The sequence below is a fragment of the Cupressus sempervirens genome, chromosome 3 (assembly GCF_028749045.1).
Source record: "Cupressus sempervirens isolate cs-2001-9-10 chromosome 3, ASM2874904v1, whole genome shotgun sequence".
NCBI classification, from domain to species: domain Eukaryota; kingdom Viridiplantae; phylum Streptophyta; class Pinopsida; order Cupressales; family Cupressaceae; genus Cupressus; species Cupressus sempervirens.
Genome location: NC_143120.1, coordinates 1,124,322,542 through 1,124,340,557, shown reverse-complemented (window position 1 = coordinate 1,124,340,557; position 18,016 = coordinate 1,124,322,542). Strand labels below are relative to the sequence as shown.

The 18,016-nt window shown below is 33.5% G+C and overlaps 1 protein-coding gene across 2 annotated transcripts; it reads right to left on the bottom strand.

Annotated features, from left to right (window-relative positions):
- Positions 1 to 11,527: 11,527 nt before the first annotated feature.
- LOC149570763 (uncharacterized) lies at positions 11,528 to 13,534 on the bottom strand. 2 transcript variants are annotated; one of them, XM_089817954.1, is made up of 3 exons: positions 13,106 to 13,534; positions 12,474 to 12,742; positions 11,528 to 12,376 (listed from the first exon to the last, which is right to left on the bottom strand). In XM_089817954.1, exons 1-3 carry the CDS (start codon positions 13,497 to 13,499, stop codon positions 11,873 to 11,875), a joined length of 1,167 nt encoding a protein of 388 aa, XP_089674080.1. In that variant the 5' UTR covers positions 13,500 to 13,534; the 3' UTR covers positions 11,528 to 11,872. The 2 variants fall into 2 exon arrangements, with proteins under 2 accessions (XP_089674080.1, XP_089674081.1); XM_089817955.1 differs by having other exon boundaries at positions 11,541 to 12,373.
- Positions 13,535 to 18,016: the final 4,482 nt, after the last annotated feature.

Below are 18,016 nucleotides of genomic sequence, written 5' to 3'. Positions count from 1 at the left end.
GAATAGGGAGAGAGAGAGAGAGAGAGAGAGAGAGGTACAAACACCTATAAAGACAGGTGTCACCGACACATCATGGGGAAAAAAGGAAGAGGGCATAAAAGTGGCATACAACTATCCCCTCCATGGCACTTTATAAACATAGTGTGAGTATGACTATCTCAAAACAATGTTCGTGAACCCAAAGTGCAAGAGTGGCACTTTATCTTAGTGCATTTGGATAAAGATGCTTACAAATGATAGCTACAATAATTAGAAAGGGAAAAAAGCTAACACAATAGATAGTACAACCCAAAAGAAAGGATCCCATGCCATGAAAATGATACTTGGACCTAGAACACCCAAGATATCCACCATAGAGTAAAAACACCAAAAGCATGATATAAAGAGCATGGGGGAGAATTTGAAGGAAATGACAAAATCTTTGAAAAGTAGACAGAACCATCATTCCAAAAATATAATGTTTACAAAAAATAGAGATGAGATGCACAAGATATGCTGGTTGGAGTGAAACATAGAATATCTAGCTTCAACTACAAAAACATGCAACTAAACTACATCAAAACTGAAAAATACCTACACCAATGTCTCCATCTTAGAGCTAGCTTTTAGACGCTTCTTTTGGATTGGAAAATACCCTTGTATGCTCATGTTATGGCCAAAAAACCATGATTAGGTCAAAAAAGGACCTTGGAGGGCTTGTAGGGTGATGATGCAGTACTGATGTCATGATGATGTTAGCAAGTTAGGGCCTAAAATTGATGGCTTATCGACTATCATGGAAAAAAAAGACTGCCACGTGGTATTATAGTGCAAGGTGCTGATGTGGTAGGGGCCATGTGGCATGTGCCAATGTGGCACTCATGCCACATGGCAGCCGTAGAAAGGTGCCAAATTTCATTGTTGTGGCAAGTGGGCCAGTGGATGGTAGAGAGGCTGTAGTGGTGGTGGTTGGGTGGCCACAACCAGTCACTATGGCTGCAGGGGTGGCAACCGCCAGGGGTACCACCAAGAGGGTGACGAACCAGTTGGACGGTGGCAGGGAATCAATCGCACCACAGCTGCGTTACCAGTGATAGTAGCACCTGGGCCATCCATAGGCAGGGTTGCAGTGGCATGGTGGTGGCCACTAGGTGGCCCTGCAATTTTTTTTCAAATTTTGCAATAAATTCAGGAAAATGTGTCTGTACGGCCTCCAACCAAAAGATTTTTGCCTCCTGAAGAAACTATCCAAAATGGAAAAATTTTATATGGATCCTGACTGTAACAAACTTTTTGAACTCAATGACAATGTTCGTTTAGGCCCAAAATGCTCTGAAGAAATGTTCTTCCTCCTAATTGAAGAAAAAAATCACAAACAAACTGGGGGTTGTGTCTCTGAATTGCAACTTCAAAAATCCTTCAACCAGGAAGTAGCGGGGAGGCTTTGATACCATGTAGAAATTAATGAAAGCCAACTTTACAGTGTGCCAAGATCACCTGCATGCAAATAACATGTCAAAGAGAAACCAAAGGAGGAAGGAGTAAGAGCTTGGAAAAACTAAACAGACTTGAAAGAAAAATATTTCAACAAAGAAAAATGATTTTTTTATACAATATTCTCAATGCCAATATGTTATGAAATAAAATGGGAGAGACTGAATATAAAGGCCTCAAGAAAGCTTCTAGAACAACCTAGAAGATGCTAGGAGATAAGCATGACAACTAAGAATATGTCCATGAAAAGTGGATTACCCTCCAAGTAGGTGAGAGGATAAGTATGACAAGGTGTTGACAACACATACACAAACTTATGTGTTGTCAACAAGTCAACATGTAAAAGGATGCTAACTCCTAGGTGCATTTAGCCTAAGTAAACTTAAATAAAAGCGTAAATAATAATAAATAATTATTTACTCTATCACTTGTGATAGTTTGTTGGCATGAGGGTAGGCCTTCTCATAGTACTGTCATGTTCTCTTTTGAGAAGAGGCTTCAACATGTGAAATTTAGGCTTAAGAGATGGAACAAATAGTGTTTTGGGAATTTGCAAGACCAAAAGTTGGTGGCTCAGTCTAGGTTGGATAGTGTCACTCACCAAATTAGGGACCAAGGAATGACTAGGGATTTAATTAATGTTGAGTCCTCAACTTTGAGGGTGTTAGAGGAATGGGAGCTTCCAGAGGAAATATTTTGGAATCAAAAGTCTCGTGTGGATTTCCTACAGAAGGGAGATAGGAACATTGTGTTCTTCCATAACATAGTTAAATCCCATAAGTCTTGGAATTCTATATCCTCTTTCATTTATGTTACTGGAGCTCAACCCTCTTCAAAAGAGGATATTTCTCCAGAGGCCATTAGACACTTTTCCCAACTTTTCTCTAAGGAGGAACCAATTCCAATGGTGGAGGCAAGGACCATTTTAGATTGTATTCCTGACATGGTTTCTAAGGACATGAACATGAACCTCTTACAACCTATTTTGTTATAGGATTTGGAGAAGTGGTTTTTAGTATGAAGAAAGTTAAAGCCCTGAGCCAAAATGGGTTCCCCATTTAATTTTTCCAAGAATTTTGGGAGATTATTACATTTGATCTTCTTGAAGTGGTCAAGGAATCACATAAGAACAAAAAAATGTTCACGTATTTGAATGCTACCTTCTTGGCTCTCATTCCCAAGATTTATGGGGCTAATAGTTTGGATCAATTTAGGCCTATTGCTTTGTGTAATGTTACTTACAAAATTATCACCAAATTAATTGTTGAAAGGATCAGGCCTTATTTGGCTACTTTGATCTCTAAGGAGCAGGGAGGCTTTGTTGGTGGCAGATAGATCCTTAATGGGGTTGTCATTACATTAGAGGCTATCCACTCTATGGCTACTTCTAAGGAAAAGGCCATGTTCATTAAGCTCGATTTGGAAAAGCATATGACAAGGTTAGATGGGACTTCTTGAGTAGAATCCTTCTAGCTTTTGTATTTCATGGGGAATGGGTTGATTTGATTCTCAGTTATGTCACTTCCCCATCCTTTTCTATTCTTATTTATGGAGAGCCTACTGAGCTATTTTCTGCTTCTCAAGGACTTCAACAAGGAGATCCTCTATCTCCTTATCTCTTTATCATTATGGCCAAGGGCTTAGGAAGATATATTAAATTTCAATATGAATAATGGCTTATCCATGGGTGAAGATGGAATAATAATATCCTAGCGTACTCACACCTCCAATACGTGGATGATGTTGGATTAATGGGCTTGGATACAATCAATGAGGCAAGAAACTTCAAACTGGTTTTACACACCTATTTCAAATATTTTGGATAGAAAATCAATGAAGGTAAGTCATCTATTTATTTCTTTAATACTCCATAGCCGGTCCAACATAGGATTGTTAAGATTCTCAAGTTTTAGATCGACTCTCTTCCTCTATTTTACATTGGAGAACCCTTGGCTTTGGGAGCTTAGCTGAAGGATTATTGGCAGGACCTTTTGGATAAATTCTATAGAAGGGTGAGTTACTAGACTCATAGGTGTATCTCTTCTGCTGGGAGATTTATTCTTCTGAAGACAGTTCTTATTGGGGGTATTAGAAGAGGCAAAGATGGTGAGGTTATTTTACCCCAATAACCAATCACCAACAACTATTTTATTTTAATTAGTTGTTTAGTTTATTTACAAATTTCATATACTATGTTCTAAAAGTTATTTTTCACCAATTTGATTGGTTGATTTCATTTTGTCTTATAAGAGCCTTTTTATCGGAGGTTAGGCTCGCAATTCATTTTCTTCAATGCAATTTTAGGAGGAGATGAGTTAACATGATATATTGTGTTAATTTAAAAACTAATATTTTATTAAATATATTACATATTTAAAAAATAATCACAAAACTATATATTATTTTTATATAAAAAAGTTTAAATTTTAATTTTAATAATGTTATATGCTAAAAAAATTATTTTTGTATATGTTTATTTTAATGAATTACTTAAAATAAATAATTTAATTTAATTTAAGTTTTAATACATTATCATTCATTATTTTTTAGTATTATATTTTTAACTTATAGTTTAATCTACTTTAATCTATTATTTTAATTTACTTTAATCTATTCTTTTAATTTACTTAATCTATTCTTTTAATCTACTTTAATTTATTCTTTTAGTCTACTTTAATCTATTCTTTTAATTTACTTTATCTAAAATTAATTCACTACAATTATCTTTAAAATAAACTCAAATTTTAATTAGTCTTATTAACTAGCCTTATTAACTATTTAGCTTTTATATTTTTTAATCTACATATATAAATAATTTAACAATATATTATTTCAATCCACTATGTGACATTTGTTACTATTAGACAATAATCTTTATGTGAGAACTTTATTCCCCTAGATTAAAAAAAAAATTGTTTGAAAGTTTTATTTTTTGACTAGAAACTCTAGTTATTTTCTCAATTTAAAAATAAATAGTATATGACTTAAAGATAATCAAAGTTTTATTTAAGAGAAACTATTTTTTAAAATGGTTTAATTTTTAGTTTTTGAAATTATTTTAAGTTTTTTTTTTTTAAATAGCTTATTCTTTTATATTTTTAAATTACTTTAGGTTTTAATTTTAAGAATTATTTTAGTTTATCTTTTACTCTTTATCTTTATGGTGACTATTTTTTATATATTATTTTCTTATTAATTTTTCATTATAGAATTTTTATATGAAGATTTTTTTAATTAAATTATATTTTTTTTAAAAATTTACTATTAAACATACATGCAAGCAACAAAAATATACAACTTCTAGTATATTAATATATATTAATCATTTCTTTATCGGAATATATATTAATCAAATTTTATTTCATTGTAGTTTCTATTTATTTATTTTTTATTTCTGTTCGATTATTATTGTTATGTTATCTACCTTATTGTTTTGATTTAATTCTTTAGTTATGTTTTATTAATAATTTTTTTATTTTGCATTAATCACAATTTTAGGTTTCCAAATAATGAAATATTTAAGATTTAATAATCCTTCAAGAGGGGTCTACAAAATTTTCAATGCACACCATTTAAAACAATCAAAACAATCAAACAATGAAAGCTAACAAAATAAAAACATATATAAAATATGCTTTTTCAATATTGCACTATTCAAATATTACATTAAATTAGATAATTTTAATTGTACACAACTAATCTTTTTAAAATTTATTTTTTCACATACTTCTATGATTTGATCTATTTTTTGAATATAATTATACTTTAACTATATTAATATAAAAATATATATTATTTTTTATAAAGTTTATTAGATCATGTATGATGTGTTGATTGATAATGTTAAAAATACATAAATCCCAAATAAAATGTCTATATATGTATTAAATTATTTTTAATGTTTCTTACCTACTTTAGTTTTGTCCAAATATTTATTGATGATCACTAATATAGTAAGTCTTATCTTGGATGTTGACAAGAAATAGTAAAATATTTATATGGAAAACAAATTTGCACCTAGAATGTAGCCTATGATGTAGTAATGATGTCAAGTAAAATTAACCTAAACAAGCAAAAGTTAAGGAAATGATACACTATTTACAATAAAGACTAAATAAATGTAATTAAGAATTATATATTTTATAAATTTTAATGTTAATAATTTTTTATTTTTTAAAAGTAAGCTCTACCTAGGGGGTAGTACCCGTTATATTTATCACCAAAAATCAAATACATATGATATGGAGAAAATCATCCAGTACTAAAACTGAATACATCCTCAGTGATAAAGATACACCCTTGCTAATTAAGGCCAACCTAGCTACAACATCCTCCAAAAAAAGGTTGTTGTTGACTTGACAAAATGACAAAAGCTTTTCCAAGTCATTGTCTTGAGCAACACAGTTCTTGAAGATCTTCTAGGATTTTTTCATAATCTTTTTCTTTTCATTTTTTCTGGTACAAACATTGCCTTTAGCATCCCATTCGAGAGATTGACATCCATCAAGTCTAAGGCCACAGTCACTTGGCCGAAGAGATCATCCGCAAGCATTCTTTTGACCATGCTATTAATAAGTGTTGAGTGTCCTATAACTTGAATGATGGGCAAGAACAGGTCATCAATGAGATTTTTGTTGTGGACATGATCGCCAGACCAGTAATATGCCCCCAGCAACTCTATCATAGTCGCTTTCTCCCTTACATTGGCTTTGCTAAAAATGCACAATAGTTGCTCTCCTAGTGTTTCCCTCAACTCCACTTCCTATAGGCACTTGCATCTGATAACCATCATTTGCATCATTTCCTATCTTGTCTCTACAAACTACAAGTCTCGCAACCAAAACTACCCTATCGAGGGGATATTTAAGACTCTGATAGACCATCTGTAAAAAAAAAACCTTCATAACTGCTCAACTTTCCTACAAAAGCCATCATTACAGAGCTTGATGGGCTCTACAATAGTCATGCGTAAAAGCAGTAGGGTCTTGTCCTACTTGCCCACACTAGCTAGACTTCCTATCCTATCCTTTCCCTATCAATAGATTTGATATCTATTTGGATAAGACTCTTTAGTTCCTCCATACTGGATTCTATCTCATCAAATTCCAAATCTATATCATTATCAATACCTATGTTTTCTAGTTTATCTACCACTTGATTCCCTTCTCTGTACACATGCTGTACCCTGTAATCTGCCAACCTCTGTAGTTGAGCTTTTAATCTAGGTAACCAATTTTCCAACTTCCATTTCTGGAATGATAGACTAGAAATCCCATTTATAATGATATGTGAATTACCTTCAATGTTTAATGAGATGGCCTATAGTTTCAACCATCAATACAAATAGAAAGGGAGATAAGGGATCACCTTGCCTTATCCCATTAGTGGCTTGGAAAAAATCAGTAACTAAACCACTAACAAAAATAGAGTAATGAATAGATGATATATAAAAGTGAATGCATTTGATCCATTTTGGACAGAAGCCAAACCGAGATAGAACTTTTATAAGAAAAGGCCAACAAACCCTATCATAAGCTTTACTGACATCCAATTTAATGAAAAATGTTAATAAATTTTATTTAAAATATAATAATATTAAAAAATTTCATTTATAAAATGATTTAAATAATATCTTCAATATTTTTTCAAAATTTGATATAAAAAGATTAAATAGAATTATGTAATGCATAAATTTAAATAATTGGAATAAAAGTATAGGTACATTTTGTTAAAATGTATTACTTCTAAATAATTAAAAGGAATCTATGATTGGTTCTTAACATTATAATAACATTATTCATTGAAAGTGTTGACCATAGTTTGTGGGTGAGTCGCTCGTGGACCTTTGTCTTTGACAGAGGGAGATCTAATTTCATTACTAGGCACTGGTATTTTTCTATTATTAGTGTCTATAGTTCTGATTATTCTTCAAGTCAATACCTGTTAATTGTTGCTTTTCTTAATTAAAACATTATAATAACATGATTTACATTATATAATAATAATAATAATTTTAAATCTATGACTCAAAATAAATTTGAATTTTAAACAAATAAAAATGTAATATCAAAATTGAACAATATTCAAAATTTAAAGTATAAAAGAACTATTTAAAGAAATAGATATAAGCATTAACTAAGATGCATATTAATAGAGTTTATAGAGTAAGATACCCATCTACAGATGAAGTTAAATATTAATTTTTTTATTGTGTAGTTTTCAATTGATTTTTTTAAATTCATTTAGGAGATGATATAAATAAGATGCCAAAAGAAGTGATTCTTAAATAAAGATGGTTGAAAAGATTCAGAAGGAAGAAATCTAATTTTAATAATTAAAAAATATAAAAAATAAGTGTAATAATAAAAATAAATTTTATATCAATTAAAAATAAATTTAATAAAAATTTGAAATGATGAAAATTTGTTTTTCTAAAAATTAATGGATAAGATATTTTTATAATAATTATGTTGATGTACACTTAAATAAAATGCATGTTATATTAATTTTGTAGATGCTTTTAACATTAACAATCATCACCACATCCAACTTGGATAAAACCATTTTTGTTTAGGATGAGGTGAAACCTAAAGAAATGGATGCTAGACCTTAGGTTCAACACCCTAGCATAGTTCGTTGTTAAAGTTATGCATGTGGTGGCTACCATGGAAAGTGAAGCATATGGGGAGGTTGGTAGTGTCAAGAGGCTTTGTACAAGTTCCTTGCAGTTTGATTGGATGTGTTGCTGGTGAAACACACCCTCCTGAAGAAGGAAAGAAAATGAGGGCTTGACCTTGTTCTATGCTATTATTATTTTCTTTTGTCTTGGTAAGTGCAGGCCTTCCATGACTATTTTTATGAAAACTTTTCAAAATATCGATATGGTTTCTTTTAGTTTAGCTATTAGCTTGACTATGAACAACTATGCTAATAATTTAGATTATTATTATTATATTACTATCATCTGTAGGTGGTTTGATAGTAGATTCTTGAGCTCTCATAGTTTCTTATTTTTGATATTGAATATAGGTGACTAGCGTGTTGATTGGGTTGTGGTTTGTGATGCAGAGCCACACCTTGGAAAACTCAGGAGAAATCAGTCACTCAACTGAGTTGCTTCAAGGAGCATCTACAACCTTCAGGATCACACACTAAAATTAGATTCAATAAACAAAACTTTGAAAATAAATCTCCCAAAATATCTTCTTGCTGCCTCCGGATAGACCTGCACTCAGAAATGAATAACTTTCGAACCAGAAAAGATTTACTCAATCCAACCATTGAGATTTGGCATAACTAGGTTTCAAACAACATATAAATTTTTTAGAGAAATCCAACAGTTCAAACTTGAGATATTGACCCCGCATCAGAGTACATTTTTCTGCAAAACATTGCTTCTTGTTGTCTCTAGATAGACCTGCACTCAGACATCAATAACTTTTGAACCAGATCAAAACTCTTTGATCGCTTTGGGGAAGATGGGCGTAATTAGGCCTATAATAACATATCCAAAGCTCATGAAAATCCAACGGTGCATTTGGGAAATATTACCCACGCACTGAGACTAATTTCTGCAAACATACCGAATTCGACCCAAAACTAAAACTTGTCTTTTTTCCCTTTTCTTCCTCTCTAAAAATCGACTCCCTATATAAGGAATATGAAACGTCCCTATCCAAGAATAGGAGACTGTTTCAAAAATTATGAATATTCCTGCTGCCAACTATCTGTCCTTTTTTAGGATATGATTGGATTCTTAAATCATTGCACACTACTAACTCCACTAAAACAAACACACATGGTCCTAAGTGGCTATAATTGGAGAGATTATCATTTCACTCCTCCATTTATGCCACCACATTATAGGAAATTATTACAAACTTCAAAAACTAAAACATTTAAGCATAACATTAAATTTTTTATTACATTTTCAACAATGTTGCCTCTTATAGCGTTTCTCTTCTCTGCCACTACAGCAGTTTGTTAACTAGTTGATAATGATTTTGTCACTTTTCTATTGTTCCTCTTGAGCTAGTCACCCATTTTTAATTATTTTTTAATATAAAAACATCAACACACGCACACATACACACACACGTGTATATGTATGTATGTATGTATGTGTATGTGTGTATTTGTATGTGTATATATATATATATCTATGTATACATATACATACATATATATGTGTGTGTGTGTGTATGTATGTATATGTATACAAATATACATATATCTACACATATTTATGTATATGTATATATGCATATATACATATGCATACATACATACATATATATACATGTGTGTGTGTATACATATACATATATACATATATAGACACACACACACATATATATAGATATATAGCTTACTTTGATAATAAGATGAGGAAAAAGAAATTAAGTAAACTATAAAATTTTCTAATTAAATCTATAATAAAATAAATATAAAAAATAATTTTAAGAAAATTGCAAATTTTGTTCACTAAGTTAAAAATGAAAAAGGAGTAAGGAAAAACAAAAACAAGTTTTCATATGTAGGCCACTCTTAAATATGGAAGAAATTAAGGTTAAAAAAAGTTAATTTTGACTATTTAAGAATCAAGTTTTAGTTTGTGATGTTCAAACAGACAAAAGAATAAAAATATTTGTTACCTAGAAAAATGGTACTTCAAATTGAATCACAGTAAGGTGGGGACAACAAGGATAACAAAAACCTGAACAAATTGAATTAAGAACATTAAACTTACAACAAACCCGTTCTAAATCATTGAATAAGTAGCTTCAATTACACGGGGAGATATTCGTTACTTGTGTTTTCATGCTGTGTACATGGTTGCTATACCAATTGTCTGCAAGAAGATATGCATAATTCTAATTCTAGAATGGGTTTTCTTCGACTGCACAAACCTAAATTGTAACGTGCTCTAGTAACTTAGTTTACCCTGCACACCTCAAATCTTTGAGCTAGTACTTAGCAGCTTATTGCCATGTTCCAGGATCATATTTTTGCATCTTTTAGGGTTTCTCCAGTAAGAACCTTATTATAACAATAAGCAGTGGGGAAAATCTAATACTCGCTACAAAGGGGTAAGAATGTAAGTGCCAAATCAAGAGTATTTGTTTCACACTTTGTCCTGAGAAACGGTTGCAGACATTTCTGTTTGAGATGAATTGAAGTACAATAACTTCATTTCTTATATCAGTTGTCATGAGTTCATATGACTTAATACTTTGGTGAAACAAAAGGGTGCAGGCGCAACGGAAGCAGACCACATCTACTGAAGTTAGTAGTTTCTAGCTACAATTCGACATTACATGCATTAGTTTACTTTCTGCTAACGTGCAACATTTCTCAACCGGTTTTTAAAAATTGAAAAAAAAAAACATTTTTCAACCGAATTGCTCTTAAAGTCTTCAGTATTTGCAAGCACATAACCTTCTCCCGTTGTCAAGGAACTCTCACCGTAATTTCTCTCAGTGAGAACTGAGATTTCAACGTAATTGCATACTGTAAGTTGAAAACTGAATTTGATTGTTAAGGGCAAAAGTAAAAGTTTGATGGTGGTAAGGGTATTATAGGACTGGCTTAAACATTAAACATTATATATATAAAGATTTGATTTCTAAACTAAATATGTCTATTATAAAGCAAGAATTGTATTGAACTGTATTAGATTTGAAAGTTAGAAGGCAGTTGTAATACAGGAGGCTATTGCATTTCCTAATTAATTAAAAATCTTCATGTATGATTACTACAAAGTTTATTCACGAATGCAACTAGAGATTTTGGTGTTTGAAATCACACTGCCCAAAAATCAAACAAGCTGGGTCTATTGAACTATAATGGAAAAATCCCACAATTTCTTAAATACGTAAGCCAAGTCATGGCACCAGTGAAAGAAGGCCACACCTACCTCGAAGTTGTATGGCGTTTAGTGCAGATTTTCTTTGCATTCCTTACAAAGACACCTAAGTTTTGCCTTCCTAACGCATTCCTTGAAAGCCATTGTGCAAAAGAAATTTGACAGGTCGACATTGCTACGCTATGCCTTCCAAAATCTCGGAAATCATAATAATATATATAAAATGAAAAATTAGCAGATGAGCACATGAGATAAGTAGTATCTTGATCATTGAGACAGTTTTGAAACATGCTGATCTTTACAAGGAAAAATAAAACAGCAAGGAAAGATTGCTTTTGCCTATCGACAGTCAGCAATTGTGATATGAATGTACACATGTTCTCCTACAAGTGCAACATTATTCATCCAATTTAATTAAACAGAAACATAAATCTGGCAATATATGTTGCGACGAAATCAGTTTGCAGTGTGTAGCTACTTAAAAGCTGGCATGGAAAGAGAAATTTGAGTGATGAGATTGCAGGCAAATAATAATCAACAGGGTGCGCCGTTATTTCTTACAGGATTCCACTCCCACAGCTTGTCGGAGCATGGCGGCAAGGTGGTGTTGTAGGCTGCAACCACCTGAAGCTGTGGCGGACATAGATCTTCCACCATTGGATGAGGAGCTGACCTCGGATACAAACTCCACCCGCTCTCGCTCGCAATGCGTGCCTGCAATTCTACGTTCTCCAACTCTGCATCTGCAAATTCCATCTGACCTGCAAATCTTTCGTCCACAATTAACTTGCACTTCATTTCTCTGCCATCGTTTTCATGATTCGCTAAAGCCAGCGGCAGCTCTTGTAGCTTCACATATTCACTCGAATTCATGCCTTGACTAGGCCGCCTGTTAAATGACTCTGTGATTGCCGCTAACGAAAATTCGCCATTTTCGTTTACTTTTGTGGGTACGTTGTGGGCCGATTCCTTGGGCTCAATACGCCCTTCGTCTTGTCCCGCCTTTTTGTATACGCGGCACAGTGAGAGTTCGTTCTGCTGTTACAATTTTCGTTTTCGTTAGGGTTAATAGACAGGTGCAAGTGAGACCTATTTGCAAAGTCTATGGATTCAATCAGTGGAAGAGTTTACCTACCTTGTGAACTCTTTGGGTTTCAAGCTGCGGAAGGCGGTACTCGTTCATAATCCAGCTGGTGCGTTTACCCTTTGGCGCTTTGCCTCTGTAGAAGACGAGCGTCTTCTTCAACCCGATGCAACAATTGTTGTCGTCGCGGATCATCCTGTCTGCTCCCGTGGCCTTCCAATACCCTGACGCTGTCACTCTATTCGGCCTATCTCCATTTCTGTACTTTCTGTCTCGTGGCACGTAAAAGAACCACTCTTTTTCTCCAATTGAAGCCAAACCTATGCAAGCCATCATCAGAAAATATACGAATTACGAATTTCGAATTGCCCCCACACAGAAAAGAGCACGATGATTTTGAGCCTTGGTCACTTTTTGATAAGATCTTACAATATAGATCTGATATCATAATTAATAATTGAAATCAGTGCAAGGGTGAAATTATGCATTTTCCTTTTTCAAACAGAGAAAACCCTAGTGCAATTACAAATACTTTCTTCCAATCACACCAGTGCTACGTAAAATCTCAAATCGGAGAGAGCCATGGACTTACCTTGAAATTTAAAACCCTAAAAAACCATCTTAAAACTTTGGAAACCTATTTCAACACAAAATCTGGCCAAAAAACAGAAAACAGGAAAAACCTGGAAGTTCCCAAGGATCGTAGCGGTAGAGGTCGACAAAAGTGATGAGTTCAATATTGAAATGCTTTCCCTCCACCTTTCTGCGAAGATAAAACTCCACGAGTTCTTCCTCCGTGGGATGAAACCTGAAGCCCGGCATGACGACATCCTGGTTGTGCTTGGAGATCTCATGACGATCATCTGGTTTGTTTGAGTTGGGAGAATCAATCGAATTCATTCCTTGGAAAAACATTATAAAAACCTGCAACGCACCCCAAATCCGTCCCGCCTTAAAAGACAAAAACAGGAAAGCAGAAATCTCTGGATTTATCCCACACAGATTTAGACAATCATATATTCTGTCGTGTATATATATAGGTTGAGAAAGTTGAATCAAATGCGATAACTCAGTCATAAAGTATTTATTAGTCCGGTACCGAAGAAGGCAGAATTCCTTGTCAGCGGGGCCCATCTCTCCATCTGCAACTCGCATATGGTGTGGTGCAGATTGGAAAGGAGGTCAGAAAGATCTGCATAGCTTTTTGGTCCATCGTAATTGAATCGATAAAGAGGAGAGCGAGTTGCTCGTACTCTTCCCAGACAACTCAGAAGAAGCCAAAAGCCGAAGGGTCTTTTCACTCTGTAAGTCAGCTCGAATATTCAGAAATCGCAAGGCCTGTGAATATAACGGTCAAGGAATACCCGTGACACACACAGTCAGTCGGCGTCCTCTTGCAAAACCTACCCAAACCGCCATTATTTTTTTACGTAGCATTCCTATCACAAAATAAAACCACCTCCTTTTCACCGTTAATCATACAATGATACGATGTTGTCGGCCCAATCCAAGCTTAACGTTTCACGATGTCCACACAAATTTCTAATCCATAAAAGAAATCCGTCACTCTCTCGAAAGCGGAGTACTAAACCTTCTACCGCTGAGTAAAATTCTCGGCAACTTGATCGTCGCGACTTGCAAATGCCTTCCTTTCAGATATAAATGCTCAAAAAAGTTAAATGCGACATATTAACAGCGACGATTGGAAGGGCGTCATAATTTGTAATGGATGTAAAATTAAAAGAAAAGTAGGAGAAGGTATCATAATCACGGATGTCGTTTTGACTGAAAACTAAAAGTTCCAATGAAGTTGAAGAGTGATGGCAGCATGACAATTAATTTTTGAACGTGTTCATAATAAACACGATGTCATCTTATGTCAGTTCTGACTTTCCTTTGACCGATCTGGTACCTTTTGTAATGACTCTGGATTCTTTGAAGCTAATCCCGAAATAACTCCTGTACGACACACGACATTCGCTCCGAGTTCTCTGGAACGAATCTGAACCTTACGTTGCCCAGTTATTTGAGCCCTTTTCATGGTAAAATCTCAAAAACTGGAAAAGGCCAAACAAAAACTTTTTTCGGTGAACTCCACAATCCCTTTTGAGTAAATTTTGACGTTCGGATCTTCTCAATAGTTTTCACCATGATTTATAGTTTAAGAACTGAGAAGACGGTCACGTGGCCTTCAAATCCAGTCCCTACAGTACGTAGAACATTGGCTTAAAATGAGAGCTGAATGAGAGCCGAATATAGCAGCGTGGTTAACTGTTTCACATTTGTTGTATGCTGTCGGATACCAGCAAAATTCGTGTTACGGTCTTGTAGAGGACAGCAGCACCGCAGCTGGGTTAGGGGGAATAGAAATAAATTGCACAACTAAAGGGCTTCGTTGAAGTCCTTTCTGCAGCAGTGACAAAGATATAACCATTATGGCGTCTATCATTAAAAATTATTGTGGTCAAGGTCAAATTACCTAGACTTTAAAGACCTCATGAATTATGGTTCAGTCCCTTTGACCAACGTACCTTGCTAATTATATTCTTGCAGAGAGAAGTCCAGGATCATATTCTTGCAGAGGGATGTTCAATGCTCACAATAAATGGCAAATGGAGTTGTATTTTTTTTGAAGGGTTAAACTCCCTTTTTTCCAACAATATTTTAGTAATATATGGTAAGTTTTATTTGTTGTTGTATGTCTTGAGTGTTTAGAAAATAGGTTTTGACTTGTGGTCAGTAAGGATTTCTTATATAATTCGTTCAATGTCGAAGGTTTTTAAAGCTTTTAGATTCAATTGTGTGAGAATTTTTAACCATCAATATTTCAGATCACATTTTGTGATCCATCATCAAGATGCTGCAAGAGAACATAAGAAGAATAAACATCCATCTAATGGCTACGAACATTATTGAGTTAAAAGTGGCTATTTCAAAGTGTTGCCCAATACCTAGCCACTTTTGTGCCATTATTTGTTATTTTAGATGACCAAAACATTTACACAATTGATCCTCTACTTTTACACAAATGCCCCAATAATGATGCACTCCCGACACCAATGAAATTTTCCAATTAGTCTAATTGCCAACTAACTTTCCAAATAATGGGTTCATATTGGCTCATAGATAATTTTCTAATGGGCTTAATTTTTTTAAAATATATTGCACATCTATTGCAATGTGTTCAAGTAGTATTGCTCTTCCCCTAATAGATAGTTCAACCTCTTTGCAAAACACACAAAATACTTTATTCTATATTGGTATGATACATGTGCTCAAATTTGACCATACTAAATTTTATCTATTATTTTTTAATATTTAAATTTTAATGTTGATCATTATTATTTATGTAATTAATAATATTATTTCTCTCAATAAAATATTCTATTGATTAAATCAAAACAATAAAGAAAGTAATGAAGCAAATAGTTACAATTATATAATCGATGTAAGAAGGAGAGAATGGTAGCAGTTAGAATGGTGTAATGACATATTAGAGAGAAGGGAGTAGGTGCTAGTAGTTAGAATAAAACATCAGCACACCATTTGACCACTTCACCAATAAAAAGTTAGAAATTAAATCATAGTACACCAAAACAATCAATCATTGTTCTCCTATAAACCCTACAAATCATTTTTCATTCTTTTATTTTTTCTATGGTACTACAACCATAACATTATCATATTCATTATGGTAAAATATGATAATCCATATGGATGCATTACAAGAGCTATTAGAATTATCATGTTTAATGTAATACAAGTGTATTTAGAAAAAATAAGTAACTACATCCTTGTTATATAACTATAGTCATCAAATAAATTTACTTTGTTCTCAAGTAGTCTACACATTATGATGGTAGATTGTTCCATATATAAAGAAAAAAATAGAATAATGCTATCTACAAGACAATAGTAACACAAAAATACAAGTATTTACTAAATTATGAGAAAATAATTTATTTCTTTAATATCATTTTTATAGAGATGCTTGTACAAATATAGGATAAATTCAAATGTACAAGGACAAACCTTTAACCAAGAGAACAACTCTTAAATTTTTTTTGGTGTATTTAAATGGCAACCAAAAGAGGGGACTAGCCTCATGGTATAGAGGGCTAGAAACCAACCAGAAGTTACCCCCTACTATCTAACCAATCCCTTTCCTAGACATATAAAACATCAAAAATATCTTAACATTTAACTCCCTAGTATTAACCTTAGAAACACTAGTATCCACTTTACTACCCTTAATGTTAATACTATGCCAAAAAATGATCCAGTAGTTGATATTACAAACATTTCTTACAACACAATTAATATCCATAACAACTAAAAATCACACCAAGGGCACAAATTTCATAGTTAAACAAAACATTAAACAAAATAAAGTAAAAGAAAGCATAAGGGCTAGCTCCCCTCCTTCTCCTCCAAGTCCTCCTTCTTTTCATCAGGATCCTCCATGGTCAGTTTCATATCCTCCTCCTTGATAGGTTTTTCCAGAAGAGTCTTGAGCCAATGTTATTTTATTCAACTCTCTTAATTTTTAATCATGTGGAAAATCCTCTTTTGTCCACATCCGTGTTGTCTCTATTGCATCAAGATAATGATTGTGTGGAGGAGAGGGTAATATTTTGATACAATTAATCAATATACATTGAGCCATTATTAACTAATGCATTAGGTATAAGGATAGGTAGCTCAATCATTTTGACCTAATATATAATGTAATCCTCTATAATGCCCCACATGGAGATCCTTGGAACAAGGATGAAATACAAGCCAAGATATATATATTCTTTTAAACAAGTATGAGTGCACATGACAACATCATACATGGATCACATAGATTGTAACGGAGGACTATCTACCATTATGGCAACCAACAAATCTCTGAATGCCGCTACCCAAACTGACACACACACACACAATAGGAAACTGGAATTCAAAACAAGAACAATACAAGGAATCCAAGATCTGTTGGAGCATGGTAATTTAAGTAAACCCAAAGGGTACTAGATTCACCAAAAATTAATCCCCAAAAACTAGTGGAGATGCCCCCTATTTTTCACACGAGGACCATAGACTGATAGGTTTTTGTGCAAAGATGTGCAACATGGCCCATGAGAAAATGCATTCTACACGAGGATGTGCACAATGTGGCATAAGGAAGTGCTCTTTTGTATAGCCACAAAACCTAAGATTGGTGTAGGTTTTCACACAAGAAATTTCCACTGCATGCGAAGAAACCCACTACACTACGCGAGGACTTGTAGTCTCACATGAGAAAGTATGATTTTGTGCAAGATCCCAAGTCAAGACGCTAAGAAACAAAAGCAAAAAAACATGGAAGAAAACTAAAAAACTAAGAAACTAAGTTCCTCCACACTAGGGAGTATCAGATCCACAATTTGAGGTGTAAACACTTGAATACAATATTGAAAGATAGAAAGCTAGAAACAACATCTAACCATCTAATCATATAGCGAAGGAAAAGAATGGAAGGGAAACATCGCAGAGTATTGAAAGCAACATCACAATAAATAGAAATAACATTGCAATGAATAGAAATAACATCGCAATGAGTAGTACAA